This window comes from Diceros bicornis, chromosome 14 (assembly GCF_020826845.1).
Source record: "Diceros bicornis minor isolate mBicDic1 chromosome 14, mDicBic1.mat.cur, whole genome shotgun sequence".
In the NCBI taxonomy this organism is placed as follows: domain Eukaryota; kingdom Metazoa; phylum Chordata; class Mammalia; order Perissodactyla; family Rhinocerotidae; genus Diceros; species Diceros bicornis.
The window spans coordinates 33,010,213-33,021,522 of record NC_080753.1 but is presented as its reverse complement, the minus strand read 5'-3'; the positions used below and the strand labels follow the sequence as shown (position 1 = coordinate 33,021,522).

The 11,310-nt window shown below is 54.6% G+C and overlaps 2 protein-coding genes across 4 annotated transcripts; one reads left to right on the top strand and one right to left on the bottom strand.

The window, feature by feature from the left end:
* Positions 1 to 154: 154 nt before the first annotated feature.
* Positions 155 to 2,138, top strand: SAPCD1 (suppressor APC domain containing 1). 2 transcript variants are annotated; one of them, XM_058554753.1, is made up of 5 exons: positions 155 to 349; positions 595 to 735; positions 1,224 to 1,319; positions 1,444 to 1,509; positions 1,593 to 2,138. In XM_058554753.1, exons 1-5 carry the CDS (start codon positions 155 to 157, stop codon positions 1,686 to 1,688), a joined length of 594 nt encoding a protein of 197 aa, XP_058410736.1. In that variant the 3' UTR covers positions 1,689 to 2,138. The 2 variants fall into 2 exon arrangements, with proteins under 2 accessions (XP_058410736.1, XP_058410735.1); XM_058554752.1 differs by having other exon boundaries at positions 1,420 to 1,509.
* A 125-nt stretch (positions 2,139 to 2,263) lies between these two features.
* Positions 2,264 to 11,306, bottom strand: VWA7 (von Willebrand factor A domain containing 7). Of its 2 annotated transcripts, XM_058554741.1 has the most exons (17): positions 10,902 to 11,306; positions 10,345 to 10,593; positions 9,732 to 10,013; positions 9,129 to 9,225; positions 8,402 to 8,512; positions 7,748 to 7,943; positions 7,460 to 7,629; positions 6,034 to 6,146; positions 5,708 to 5,824; positions 5,030 to 5,215; positions 4,422 to 4,554; positions 4,144 to 4,296; positions 3,942 to 4,034; positions 3,286 to 3,587; positions 3,068 to 3,207; positions 2,667 to 2,841; positions 2,264 to 2,562 (listed from the first exon to the last, which is right to left on the bottom strand). In XM_058554741.1, the coding sequence occupies exons 2-17, from the start codon at positions 10,576 to 10,578 to the stop codon at positions 2,374 to 2,376; spliced, it is 2,691 nt and encodes an 896-aa protein (XP_058410724.1). In that variant the 5' UTR covers positions 10,579 to 10,593; positions 10,902 to 11,306; the 3' UTR covers positions 2,264 to 2,373. The 2 variants fall into 2 exon arrangements, with proteins under 2 accessions (XP_058410724.1, XP_058410725.1); XM_058554742.1 differs by lacking the exon at positions 10,902 to 11,306 and having other exon boundaries at positions 10,345 to 10,685.
* Positions 11,307 to 11,310: the final 4 nt, after the last annotated feature.

The window sequence follows — 11,310 nt, the reverse complement described above, 5'->3', positions numbered from 1 at the left end:
ACTTCATGAGAACCAACCACTTCAACAGACCCTACAGAAACAGATGAGAGGGAAGACAATGGAGCCCAAGGGAGATGGTCGCCTTAAGTAGGAACACCCCAGCCTCAGACAGACACAGCAGGAAGGGCTCTGAGAGGCTGAAAGACTAGGTGGGATGGGTACAAGGCAGAGGGAAGGGGGAGGGACCAGCCCAGTGCACCAGTGGGCGTGGCTCCACCCTTCCCACCTCACAGCCATGGGGAGCCGGGGTGCTCACAGGCTGCCCCTGGTGCAGGCCCCCTACACAGTTCTGCTGCTGCCACTGGGGACAAGCCGCCAAGACCCGGGGGCTCGGAGCTTCTTCCTCTGGGTGAGTATTAGTCCAACAAGAGGTCCCAGGGGAAGCCCCTCTCCCTAGATCTGCCCTCTACATTTCTACTCAATTTTGAGAACTTGTAAGTCTTTTCCCTTGCTTCCCCTTACCCTCCAGGTCCTCAGTGACCAGTCTGGGCTCACACTCAGTGATCAGTGAACCGAATCAGGGTTTGAGACAAAGGGCCATGGCCCAGAACCCTGCTGTAGAGCCAGTCAGCCTTGGCTTCTTGCCTTTTCCAGCTGCAGAGGATGCAGGCTCTGGAGAGGGAGCAGGATGCCCTGTGGCAGGGGCTAGAGCTATTGGAGCATGGCCAGGCCTGGTTTGAGCGCCGTCTGAGGGAGGCACAGCAACAGCAACTGCATCTGGGGGCCCTTGGTGAGGTACGGGGCTGCCCCATGGTATGTGGGGTGGGGGGAGCTGGGAACATGTGGACACAGCCTGAGACCACCCTGGGAAGGCGAGAGTTAATGGACAGGGATCATGAATTGGAAGCAGTGTTGTAATGATGGGATGCCACCAAGTGTTAGGTTGGTGTTCATTGTTGGGATTGGAGGAGGCTGGTCTGCATTCCATTCAGAGGGACATGATTTGGATCACTCTATTGAGATGGGGGAGTGGCCTGGATTATTCCACTGGGTCAGGGATGGACAGGGAGGATCCATATAGAATAGGAAAAGGGGAGACTATGCTATTTGAGGGGGATGGAGGAACTGGACTGTTAAGAGATGGAGTATTGGATTTTTCCACCTGCCTGGAGGGGTATTGGGATGAAGGGATCCAGATGGAGGAGAGGAATGGCCTGTGGTGATAGAGGAGTGGCAGATGAACCTCAAGTTTTCACCATGTTGTCAGCTTCCAACTCCTTTAGAATTTTTTGACAGATTTACACTCAGAGCCTGGTGGCCCCCAGTTGGCCCAGATTCAAAAGGTGAACATCTGTTTGCAGAATCTGATTCAGAGGAAGGTGAGTTTATTGTTTTTAGTTTAGACTTTTGGGAAGTAGGGGTAGAGAGGGGACTTGGGGTCAGCACTGGTTTAACAGAAAACAGTGAATTTCTCCCCAGTTCTCCCCACATCCCTTTAACAAGGCTAGTTCCTGCGCCACCAAGGACTGGAAGAGAAGGCCAAGGAAGCAGAACTTGTGGCATCAACAGGTAAACCGTAGGGGAGTGAGGGCAGGGCAGAGCGGGGGAGGGAGGAGCACAGATGCCCAGATTATTTCTCTCCCCTTCTCCAGGAGTTGTCAAGGCAGCAGAAAGGAGTCATTCAGCCAAAGAGGGAGATGGCTCAGCCAGGCTGCCCCAAGGGGCAGAGGGGCCCTACCAGGGTCTAAGGCCTCCTCTCATTCCCGTCAGTTGGTGACAGAAGAGGCTGAGTCAGAACCCCCAGCCTCCTTAGTCTGCTTCTTGACTCAACAGCTAAATGGCTCCAGGTGGTGGTCAAACGAAGTCGAAACATGTTGGTGTAAAGTTTCTTCTCTGCTCCTGAAAACTTCCGTTTCATCTTCTTGGTGTCTTATGCCCTCACTCTCCCTATATGATGTGCATAAATGATCTTTCTTTGAAATCCCTCTGGGGAGAAGACATGTTTATTGAAACAGTCCTTCAAGTTTAAATACAAAAATAAAATAGAAGCTTCTCCAGAATTTCAAATAAAAATAATTCTATAAATAAGAATTTGTGGTACCCTCCTACCCTACTCCCAACTTTAGTCTCCACCCCATATATCTTCCTCTCTCCCTGAGCTTGGGAGACCATGAATAAGTAATGGAATAAAGATGCTACAGAGAAATAGCAACTTTCTCCAAAAATGAGTCTTTGGTTTGGTTCCCACAAGTGTTAGGGAAAGTGCATTGTGGGAAAATCCATTGCCCTCTATCCCAATCTCTCTAAGAAAGAGAAGGGACAGTGCATGAGAAGGAAAGCCTCCATCCCAGCTGGGAGAGGTAGGGTCTGGAGGCCCATGTTACTTTCTCACCAATGGGGCAAGATTGAATATAGCGCTGGAGGCCTATCCCTCTAGGGGCTGTTATGGCACCAGGAAGACAGGCCTAGCAGGAGCATTACCCCTCCAACTGTGCCCCACCGGGGGTGGCCTGCCAGCCCTCCCCCAGCCATGCCCCGAGTCACCAAAGTGGAGGGAAGAAAGTCAGGGCTGGCCGTGATGAGGACTGGGCCAGACGAGTGGGCAGGGGCAGCGAGCTGGTCCTGGGGAGAAGAAAGAGACTGTCATGGTGCCTGCACCCAAATTAAGCCTACAGGGCCCTCCCCTTGCCCTGCCAACCCTGCGATGGAAAGTGGGGTCGCCTCACCTGCGGGGCCGGGGCCAGCACCAGGAGACGGAGGAAGGCGTGGGTCGGGGGCACTAGGCTGGCTTCTCGACCCATCGCAGTCACAGTCACCGTCACCACGGAGTCCAGGGCGGCTGAGTCTGGGACCTCCAGCCACACGCGCCCCCAGGCGGACTCGTTGTGTTCCAGGCGAACCCTGGAGAGTGGATACAGACCTCCGGCAGAAGCCTCAGGCTCTGAAGAGCCGAGAGCCAAGGGGCGGAGCCAAGCACCGGGGTAGGGGCGGGGTGCGGTGGGAGGCAAAAATGTGAGGGCCAATCGGAAGGGGCCAGAGGCCGAGCTTAAGGAGCATATACTAGATCCCACACCCCGAGAACAGACAGGTCGGGGCAGAAGGGAGCAGGAGGGTTCAGGGGCTTCACCTGGAGAGGTTGGAGGTGAGAGCGAAGCTGGGGTTGACGAATGTCCTAAGATCGAGATCCTGAGGGCCCGAGAAACTGGTGATACGGAGGCTGAGCGGGGCCTGGGTGCCCGGGGCCAGGAACCCCGGGGGGCCACTGAGCTGCGGAGGAGGGCGGGTTAGGGGAGGAGCCGCTCCTGTTCTCTTCAGCCCCAGCCGCACCTTCCCCTTGCATCTCACCTCCAGAAGGACAGGGACCACAGAGCAGGGCTGGGGGGCCGCCCGGTGCAGGACCCGTCCCCCTCCGTCCTGGCCAATCAGCTCCAGAGAGAAGGGTCCCGCGGTGGACAGAAGCGTAGGCGATAGCGAGGCACCCAAAAGACCTCGCTCCCGAGGTCCCATGGGCTCCAAAGGCACCCTGCCCAGCTCGGCACCCTTCGGGACGTCTCGAAGGACGACGTGGGAGAAATGCGGCAGAGGATCTCCAGGGTCGCCTCTGGAGCCTAGCCCCGTCACTTCTACAAGCAGCTGGGTCTGGAGACCTGGGACAGGAGAGAGGAGGGGACAACAGTGGTCTGCGTTCCGGGTCCGAGAGAAAAGAATGAACAGCTTTCGGAATAGCGGTTACCTCTGAGGAGTATGGATGGAGCAAAGGGGTTACCTCTGAGGGGTAGTGATGGGGAGGGTCAGGAGGGAGTTCTGGGATGCTGGAAATGTTCTAAATCTTGAACTGAGTGATGGTTACATGGGTATATTATATGAAATCCAACCAGCTGTACACTTAAGTTTAGTGCACTTTATTATATGTAAGTTATAACTCAATAAAAAGTTAAATATATGTAGAATTATATATACATATATATAATGAACAGGTTAGGGGTGGGGGATAGATGTACCTGCAACTGGCTGAGTCAGGGGGTAGAGGCCAGGGTGGGGTCCATCCTCTATAGGGATCCCAAAGTGGAAGAGGAAGTCCAGGGAGGTCTGGGCTAAAGAGGTCAAAGGCAGTCAGAGACCTTCCTGAGATGAATGTGACTGATATTGCTCTCTGAACTCTGCAGTCTCCCCTTCCTTTCCCAGGAATATTTCCCTCCTTACCTTGCACTCTCACCCGTGGGGTGCCCTTGGCTGTGACCTGGATCTCCCAGGTCCCTTTCTGTAGGGGGTCATTCATGGTCACCATCCAGAACTGCCCAAAGCGGCGAGTGTGACCTAGAGGCCCCTCGCCTTCCTCCTGGTCCTGGCAGACCCCTGAGTGGGGGTGGGAGGCAAGAGATTGTCACATAAGAATTCCTTTCCCTTAGTACATTACCCCTCATTCTCCAGTCCCCACTGTCCATACTTCCCTCTGCCTTGAGACACACACATGGAAGTACCTGCAGGGTTCCTGATGCAGAAACTGCTGACCTCCCCATGGATCCGGACTGTGACCCTCTGGAGCAGCCCATCCACACTGAACACAAGTGGCCTCCCAGGCACCACAACAGGAGGTTCCAGAGGAAGGGTCACCTTGAGGGAAGGGCAGGACCAAAAAATAGGGGAGAAGATGAGGTATGGAATGAGGTGGGAACAAAGATAGGAGACAGGTGGAGACAGAAAGAAACTAAGCCTCCACACATGGAGAAGGGATACCAGTGAGAGAGGGAGCACCAAGGATGAAGTTATGGTCAGTGACAAAGTTGGAGGTAAGGGATTAAGGAAGGATAAGGCAATCACTTCTTGTCCCCCCTTAAAATATGGCAGGACTTCCTGTGGTAGCCCCAAGGACAGAATACTGGAGGCCAACATAAGGGGAGAGGGAACTACTAATATGGAAGGAGCAATGTGGAAGGTGAGTAGCCATGGATCTCAGAGGAAGATTCCCACCCTTCTGCCTGGAATGGCAACACAGTAATAGGAGCCATTCCCTTTCTCCTATGAGAAAGAGAAATGCAGTGTCATCCCCTGAGCTGAGAGCCCTGGTCCCTCTGGCCGCCCCACTTACCACGTCAGCCATGCTGTCCCCAACAATGGCTGCCACATCCCTAATGTGCTGGTCTTTGGTGAAGATCACCTCTCCTCCTGAGGCCAGGGCCACAGCTTCATATGGCTCAAAACGCAGAGGGGACAAGACCTCACGCCGAGCTCGGTGCTGAACTCTCGATGGGTCTTCAGTCACCAGGAACGTAACCTGTGCCCGGAAGAGATGCCGGTACTTGAGGTGTCCAAGTGCATCCACCATCATAAACGAGGCTCTCCTTTGCTCAAGCTTTCTATCGAGCTGATGATTAGTGGTAAGGTCTCTGTCTACCCTCTGGCTGCTACTGCAAGGTCTCCCAGTGACACAACCCCTGGCCCTCAGTTAGTAGTTGTCATTACCTTGTAACTGTCATCATATGTCATCCACATAGTGGTTTATTGGCAACGACATCTCCAGTTCTTCAAATGGTTTATTGGGGGCAGGTTCAAATACAAATTTAGCATCATTAAGGGTAGAGCCTCCCACTCTTTAGTATTGTTAAAGGGATCGGGAAATATTATACTCATTGTCCACCTCTCCCACCCCACGCCAAGACTGGTTCAACCACCATAGTGTGGTGTGATCCTTGTTATGAGATTGTTGTCATAGGGTTTTCCACATCCCTGAGTGGCTAACACTGTGTCTCCCACCAGCTATGCTCACTCTGCAGCGCCGTTCCTGAGTCAGGGATTCCACTCGGTTGGTGAGAAAGCCATCCTTAGGGGAGGCGTCAGTGAAGACAAAGATGTCTGAGAGTGGAGGTGTGTGCAGCAGGGCCAGCTGGTAGGGAGGGAAAGGGCTGATGTTAAAAATGGCGACAGCAGGGAATGAGTAAAGGAAGGGCAGGCAGAGTAGAAGGCAATATGGCCCTGGAAACCTGGAATGAAGCTAGTGGTGGGCTAGGGGGTCCCAGGAAGGCTCTAGCTCCCCTTGGTGGTGGGACTTGGAATGGGGGGGTAGAAGAAGGGAAGGAGTAGGGGCAGGCAGACCTCCAGGGCTGACAGGCACATCTCGGGCTCGTCTCCCCCACCCAAGGCTTGGATCTCATTGAGTTGTTGCCAGAAGCTGTCAGGGTCACTGGTTGTAAAGACAGGGCCAAACCCTGGGGAGGAAGAAAGGAGGTTGAGATGAGTGAGGAGAGGGCTCCCCTCATTCTGACCCAGGGCCACCTCCCCAGTCAAGTGGCCTGCTGTGCTCCTGGGGTAGACAAGTATTGAAATGACAATATTCCCTTATATTCATATGGGCAGGGCACCTCTGGTGGGAAAGTGGACTTCAATTCCTTAACAAAATGGCAGCACTTCCTGTGGTCCTGAGTGGACCCTTATATTGGGTACACGTGTAAGTATAAAAAACAACTGAAGCCTGTTTCCTCAACAGAAAAGCCAGAGAAATAATAGTAGTTACCTCAGAGAGTTATTGCGAGGACTAAATGAGTTAATTTTGTAAATCTTAGAATAGTGTTTTACACATAAAAAGTGCTAAATTCTTAATTATTCATTTATCCATACCTTCATCAAATATGTAATAAGCCCCTATTATATGCCAGCTACTGTGAGGTTTATTCAGACAAATCAGACTCAAACCCTGCCCTTAGGGAATTCTCAGTCCTATAGGCATTTTATTTGACCATCATTTCAACCCTCGGAGATAGAAAGGGTAAGACAAGTACTGACCTATTTTATGGATGATGAAGTTGAGGCAAAGAGAGCTTGAATGAGCAGCCTAAGTAAGACTGGTTGACCCAGGCCAGATCATCTGTCTTCCAATTCAGGGAGGAAAGGAATTCTATGTAACTAGCTGTCTCAGACACTTTGCAGAGGCCTGGATCCCCAACCTCTATCTTCACCCTAACCTCTGTCTACAGAAAATGGAGAGAACTGAGAATGACTAATTAGCCTGGAAGCCTAAGAAAGCAGAGGCCACCAGTCTAAGCATGGCTCATGATTAAACTTGTATGGAAAGTGTTGTTATTTTGGAAACAGTGGAAGAAGTGGCCGATTGTCTTGTATATGAACACAGATACCATAAAGGCTCACTCAGGAAGTGCCACCATTTTGAATTTTTTTGTGTGTGTGTGAGGAAGATCAGTCCTGAGCTAATATCTGATGCCAATCCTCCTCTTTTTGGCCCTGGGCTAACATCTGTGCCCATCTTCCTCTACTTTATATGGGAGGCCACCACAGCATGACTTGACAAGCGGTGTGTTGGTGTACGCTTGGGATCCGAACCTGCGAACCTTGGGCCACCAAAGCGGAGCACACACACTTAACCGCTGCGCTACCAGGCTGACCCCAGGAAGTGCCACCATTTTGTTAAGGAAGTGGAGCCATGAGGACCACTTTCTCACCAGTGGCATTTACCCTTTGCCCTGGACTTTCTTTCCCTCCACTATCCCGGCCGGACTACGGTTACCTGGGTCATGGAAAGGCACCAGGACGTAGTGGACAGGCTCCATGGGGCTTCCCCTCCGCTGTTCCACAATGTGGCGAGCCTGGATTTTGGCAGCATTGATCTCCTCACCCATACTGCCCGTGGTGTCCAGGACAAAGCTCAGGCTGGAGGCTGGAGTGATATCCAGCAGCCTGGAGAGCAGGCCAGAGACACAGTTAAGGGTCTGCACATTTGTCCCCAGCCCCTGGTTTCTCAGCAACACCAGCAGCACCTACCCAGTAGGGAGCCCATCTCCAGGAGGCCACTCACCTGGAGAAACCGCTGTCTCCCAGGCGGCTTCGCAGGAGGCTGAAGGCCTGGATGGAGGCCAAAAGTGCCAGTTTTGCAGCCTGGAGGTGCAGCATGTGGTGGGGGGAGAAGCCTGGGGATGTGCTATCCTTGTTGATGCCTCCCCGTGGTGGCTGGGAGCTGCTCCGGTCAAAATGGCCCCCATGACTACATTTCCCTGGGTTGGGGAAAGGGATCTGGAGGGTGGAGGTAAAAACCCACTACCTCCTAAGAAAAGGAGGCCCTTTCTGATCTGGCCTGACCCGCTCGCTCCTCGGCAAAGGATCAGCAGGAAAGGATGACATTTTGTGGGGGGCAAATCTGGAGTAAATCTAGAGGGGTCAGTCACCACAGCACATGGTGGATCCCCTGATCCTTCCAGTCAGTCCCCAAAAGCTGCCCTGGGGCAATGGAGGAGTCTCATCAGCTGAGTAAGAGTAAGAAGCTGCTCCCTCACCCCATCATGGCCACCTCAGTGGGCCTCCATCCACCCACTCTATTCCCAACATCCTCTCCTTCCAGAAAGTGAGGCCATAGGAAATGGCACAAGGGCCTAGAGGACAGAGATCCCTAGCAAGAGTCAAGGGAAAGGAAGTGACTTTCTCACTTACTTCTGGGGGCTTTCTTGCCTGGTACCTGGAGGTTTAGAGGGATGAGTTCCAAAGTAGCCAGAGGTGAGGAATGTGATGCCCAGCAAATTCTCGGGGCAGCTTAACTCCTCACAGTCAGAGCAGGTAGGATCGTCCACTGGGAAGAGATGGTAGGGGTCTAGAACCCAAGATTCTGCTGCCCCTGACCTTCATCCTTGTCCACCCAAACTTCTTCAGCTTTTCCTACCAACTAGAACAAGGTGAGAGCCCATAGGTACCCTCTAGGTTTTCTGAATTAAAACCTGAGGTTCACGGGCTGGCAATGAGACTCACTATTTGAGATTGGGACTGTGCTAGAAAACCCAGAAGTGTGGGGACCCATCCTATGGGGATTGTGCCCTCTGTGAGCTGTGGACAGGAAGTGAACTTGTAATGGACAAGAGGCAGCTTCTGGGTCATAGTTCAGTTGGAAGGATGAGGGGACTGTGAGACAAAGCCCTGTGTGCTCCAGTGTGGAGAGGAAGCCATGTGAAAGACAGAACACTCAACTGAGGTCTGCAGACTTGGTCCTGGCTCTGTCCTCCCCTGTGGGACACTGGGGAAGCCACCTAACTGACCTGGCCTTTGTTTGGAACAGGGGGAGCTCACAGGTCATTTCAGAGATGAAGCAATGTCACATCCTATGTGACCTCAGGATGTAACACGGTGGTTGGGAGGGTTGAAAGGAGGTGGCTCTGTGGGCTCCCCACTAACCACTGGGGTCACAACGGTACCTTGTGCCAGGCTCCCGAGCTCCTGCCTTGGCCAGAGGAGATGAGGGTGTGGCTGCTGCTTCCCCAGTTCCACCCAGTTACTGTGACTATAGAAATCCTGGTCCCAGGGGAAAGGAGAAGGGGGAAGAGGCACTAGTCTGACTGTTCTCACAAACTCCAGCCCTAACTCGCCACTGCTTCAAGTTCCCCACCAGGAAAGCCTGTTCCCACCCCGACTGCGGCCAGACCCCCAAGTCTGCTCTCTCCCCATTGCCCAGAACAGAGCTTTCCGGAAGTGGGAGAGTGGGAGTCTCCTGGTGTTTCTTCCCATCTCACTCAGAGTCCCACCAAAGGCTTTCAGTGGCCGACCAGGCCCACCTCTCTGACCTCAGCGCCTTCCTCTCTCACCCTCACTTCTCTCCAGCCGCAATGGCCTCCCGGCTGTTCCCACAGGAAGAGCTGCCAGTTTGGAGGTGGGGAACTAGTGAGGAGCCTCGGAGCATTGGCAAGCAGTGCCCCAGTCCCTTCTAGGAAGGGGGAGGCATGATTAAGAAGGCACCTCCCGGGATAGGAAGACTGAAAGTGATGAGCCCCTGACAATTAATTACCCAACTCTGTTCTCACCTGCAAGGCGTGAAGTGCAGCCCCGAGGCGCTGGCGGGCCAGGGTGTGGTCAAGGGCTCTGGCGGCCACCAGGGTCTCCCGAAGAGCCCCCACCAGGCGAGTGCGCCCCTCACCCAGCCGCTCAGCATCAAAGTGCAGGTCAGGGTTATTCTTGGAAGTTGGCAGGAAGTCCTGCGCTGCATTGGCACGAGACACTTCCCCTAAGGCTGCTCGGAACCGCCGGGAAGGAAACCCGGGTCCAAAGTAGGCGACAAAGAGGTCGTCGGCAAGGAGGGTGCGGCCCTGGTGAGAGTGGTGGGGAACAGGGGCTCCAGGGAAGCCCCTTGGATTGGACCATTGCCCACAATTCCTCAGCAACTGGCACTCAAGGCTGGGTGTGGAAGTGATTGAGGGTGCTGGGCCCTACAAGGGAGGGGCAATCCTGGACCTTTCTAGGGAGGGGGGACTCTTGATTTCAGGACTCCTGGGTATTGTTGCCACGGGGGGGACAGGAGGGGAGGTGGGAGAGGGCAGGGGAGTGTCTTTTCTCTTGGCAAGCAAGGCCCTCAAGGCATGGAGGTCCCAGGGAATCGGGGAATCTGGTAGGGATGTGACAGGACCCAGGGACACTCACCAGGAAGTCCTCAAGACGAAGGGGGTGCCGCCCTGGGGGTGGCTGCTCCAGGAAGAGCTGCAGGGTAACATTGAGTGCCGCCTCCTCGGTCAGATCCTGGTGAGTGATGGAGCCGGGAGCAGCCAGGAGGCTCCAGATGTTGGGGAAGAAGGCAGATGCGGGAGGCAGCAGCAGCTGCAGCAGCAGCAGCACTGAGGGGCCCAGGTGGGAGAGGGACACGGCCCCGAGGAGCATAGCTGAGACATGGACCTGGGGAATAGGAGGCTCTCACAGGAGGAAGCAGCAGCCATCCCAGGGCAGGCCTGGCTCTGTTTGTCTCCATGGGCACCTGCTTTGGCCCCTTGTTCCGCTTTGTCTCAAGCACCTTATCTGCTCCAGCCCGCCTTCCCCACCCTGTCCCTTGTCACCCAGACACCTGAGGGCCTTATGAGGCCAGTAGGGACATACACCTGCAGGAGAGGGGTCAGGGCTCTTCCCCCGGAATCCCCCTCCCCACCCCCAAGCTGACACCCCAGCGCACAGGAAGTCCGGGTCTCCCCTCTAGGCCTCTCCCCTACCTGGTTGCTGGGTCTCCGGGCAGGGCGGCTGGGGCGTGGCGTCACAGGGCACTTAGATCAGAGTTATAATTAACCCAAGCAGGACTCAGTGGAGGCGGAGGGAAGCCCTGGCAGGGTGGGGGCAGGCAGGCGGCCCCTGGCCCCTCTACCCATGCCTGCCCAAGGCCACAAGCAGCAGCCAGCTCCAGGGAGGGCCGGATGAGTGGCTACAGTGAGGAGATGAGTGGAGAAGCGCCTGGAAGAGGAAGGGATCGAGCAGCATGACTCAGGCCTGGCTCAGTGCCAGGGACAGGCCCAGACAGATGCACCTCTCTGCCCACCAGGACCTGGTGCCTGGTACCCAGCCTGCAGCCCTCTCATGCTCACACTGGCCACCTCTGAGGATTCAGGAACCCAGCCCCTCAGCACC

Coding starts and splice junctions, on each gene's coding strand:
- VWA7 (XM_058554741.1), bottom strand. CDS start 10,578: ATGCTCCTCGGGGCCGTGTCCCTCTCCCACCTGGGCCCCTCAGTGCTG. Junction 8,513..9,128: donor GCTCGGGAGCCTGGCACAAG/GTACCGTTGTGA, acceptor ATCTCTTCCCAG/TGGACGATCCTACCTGCTCT. Junction 4,035..4,143: donor CCCACGGGTGAGAGTGCAAG/GTAAGGAGGGAA, acceptor TGACCTCTTTAG/CCCAGACCTCCCTGGACTTC.
- SAPCD1 (XM_058554752.1), top strand. CDS start 155: ATGGGTACAAGGCAGAGGGAAGGGGGAGGGACCAGCCCAGTGCACCAG. Junction 350..594: donor CTCGGAGCTTCTTCCTCTGG/GTGAGTATTAGT, acceptor TGCCTTTTCCAG/CTGCAGAGGATGCAGGCTCT. Junction 1,320..1,419: donor AGAATCTGATTCAGAGGAAG/GTGAGTTTATTG, acceptor ATTTCTCCCCAG/TTCTCCCCACATCCCTTTAA.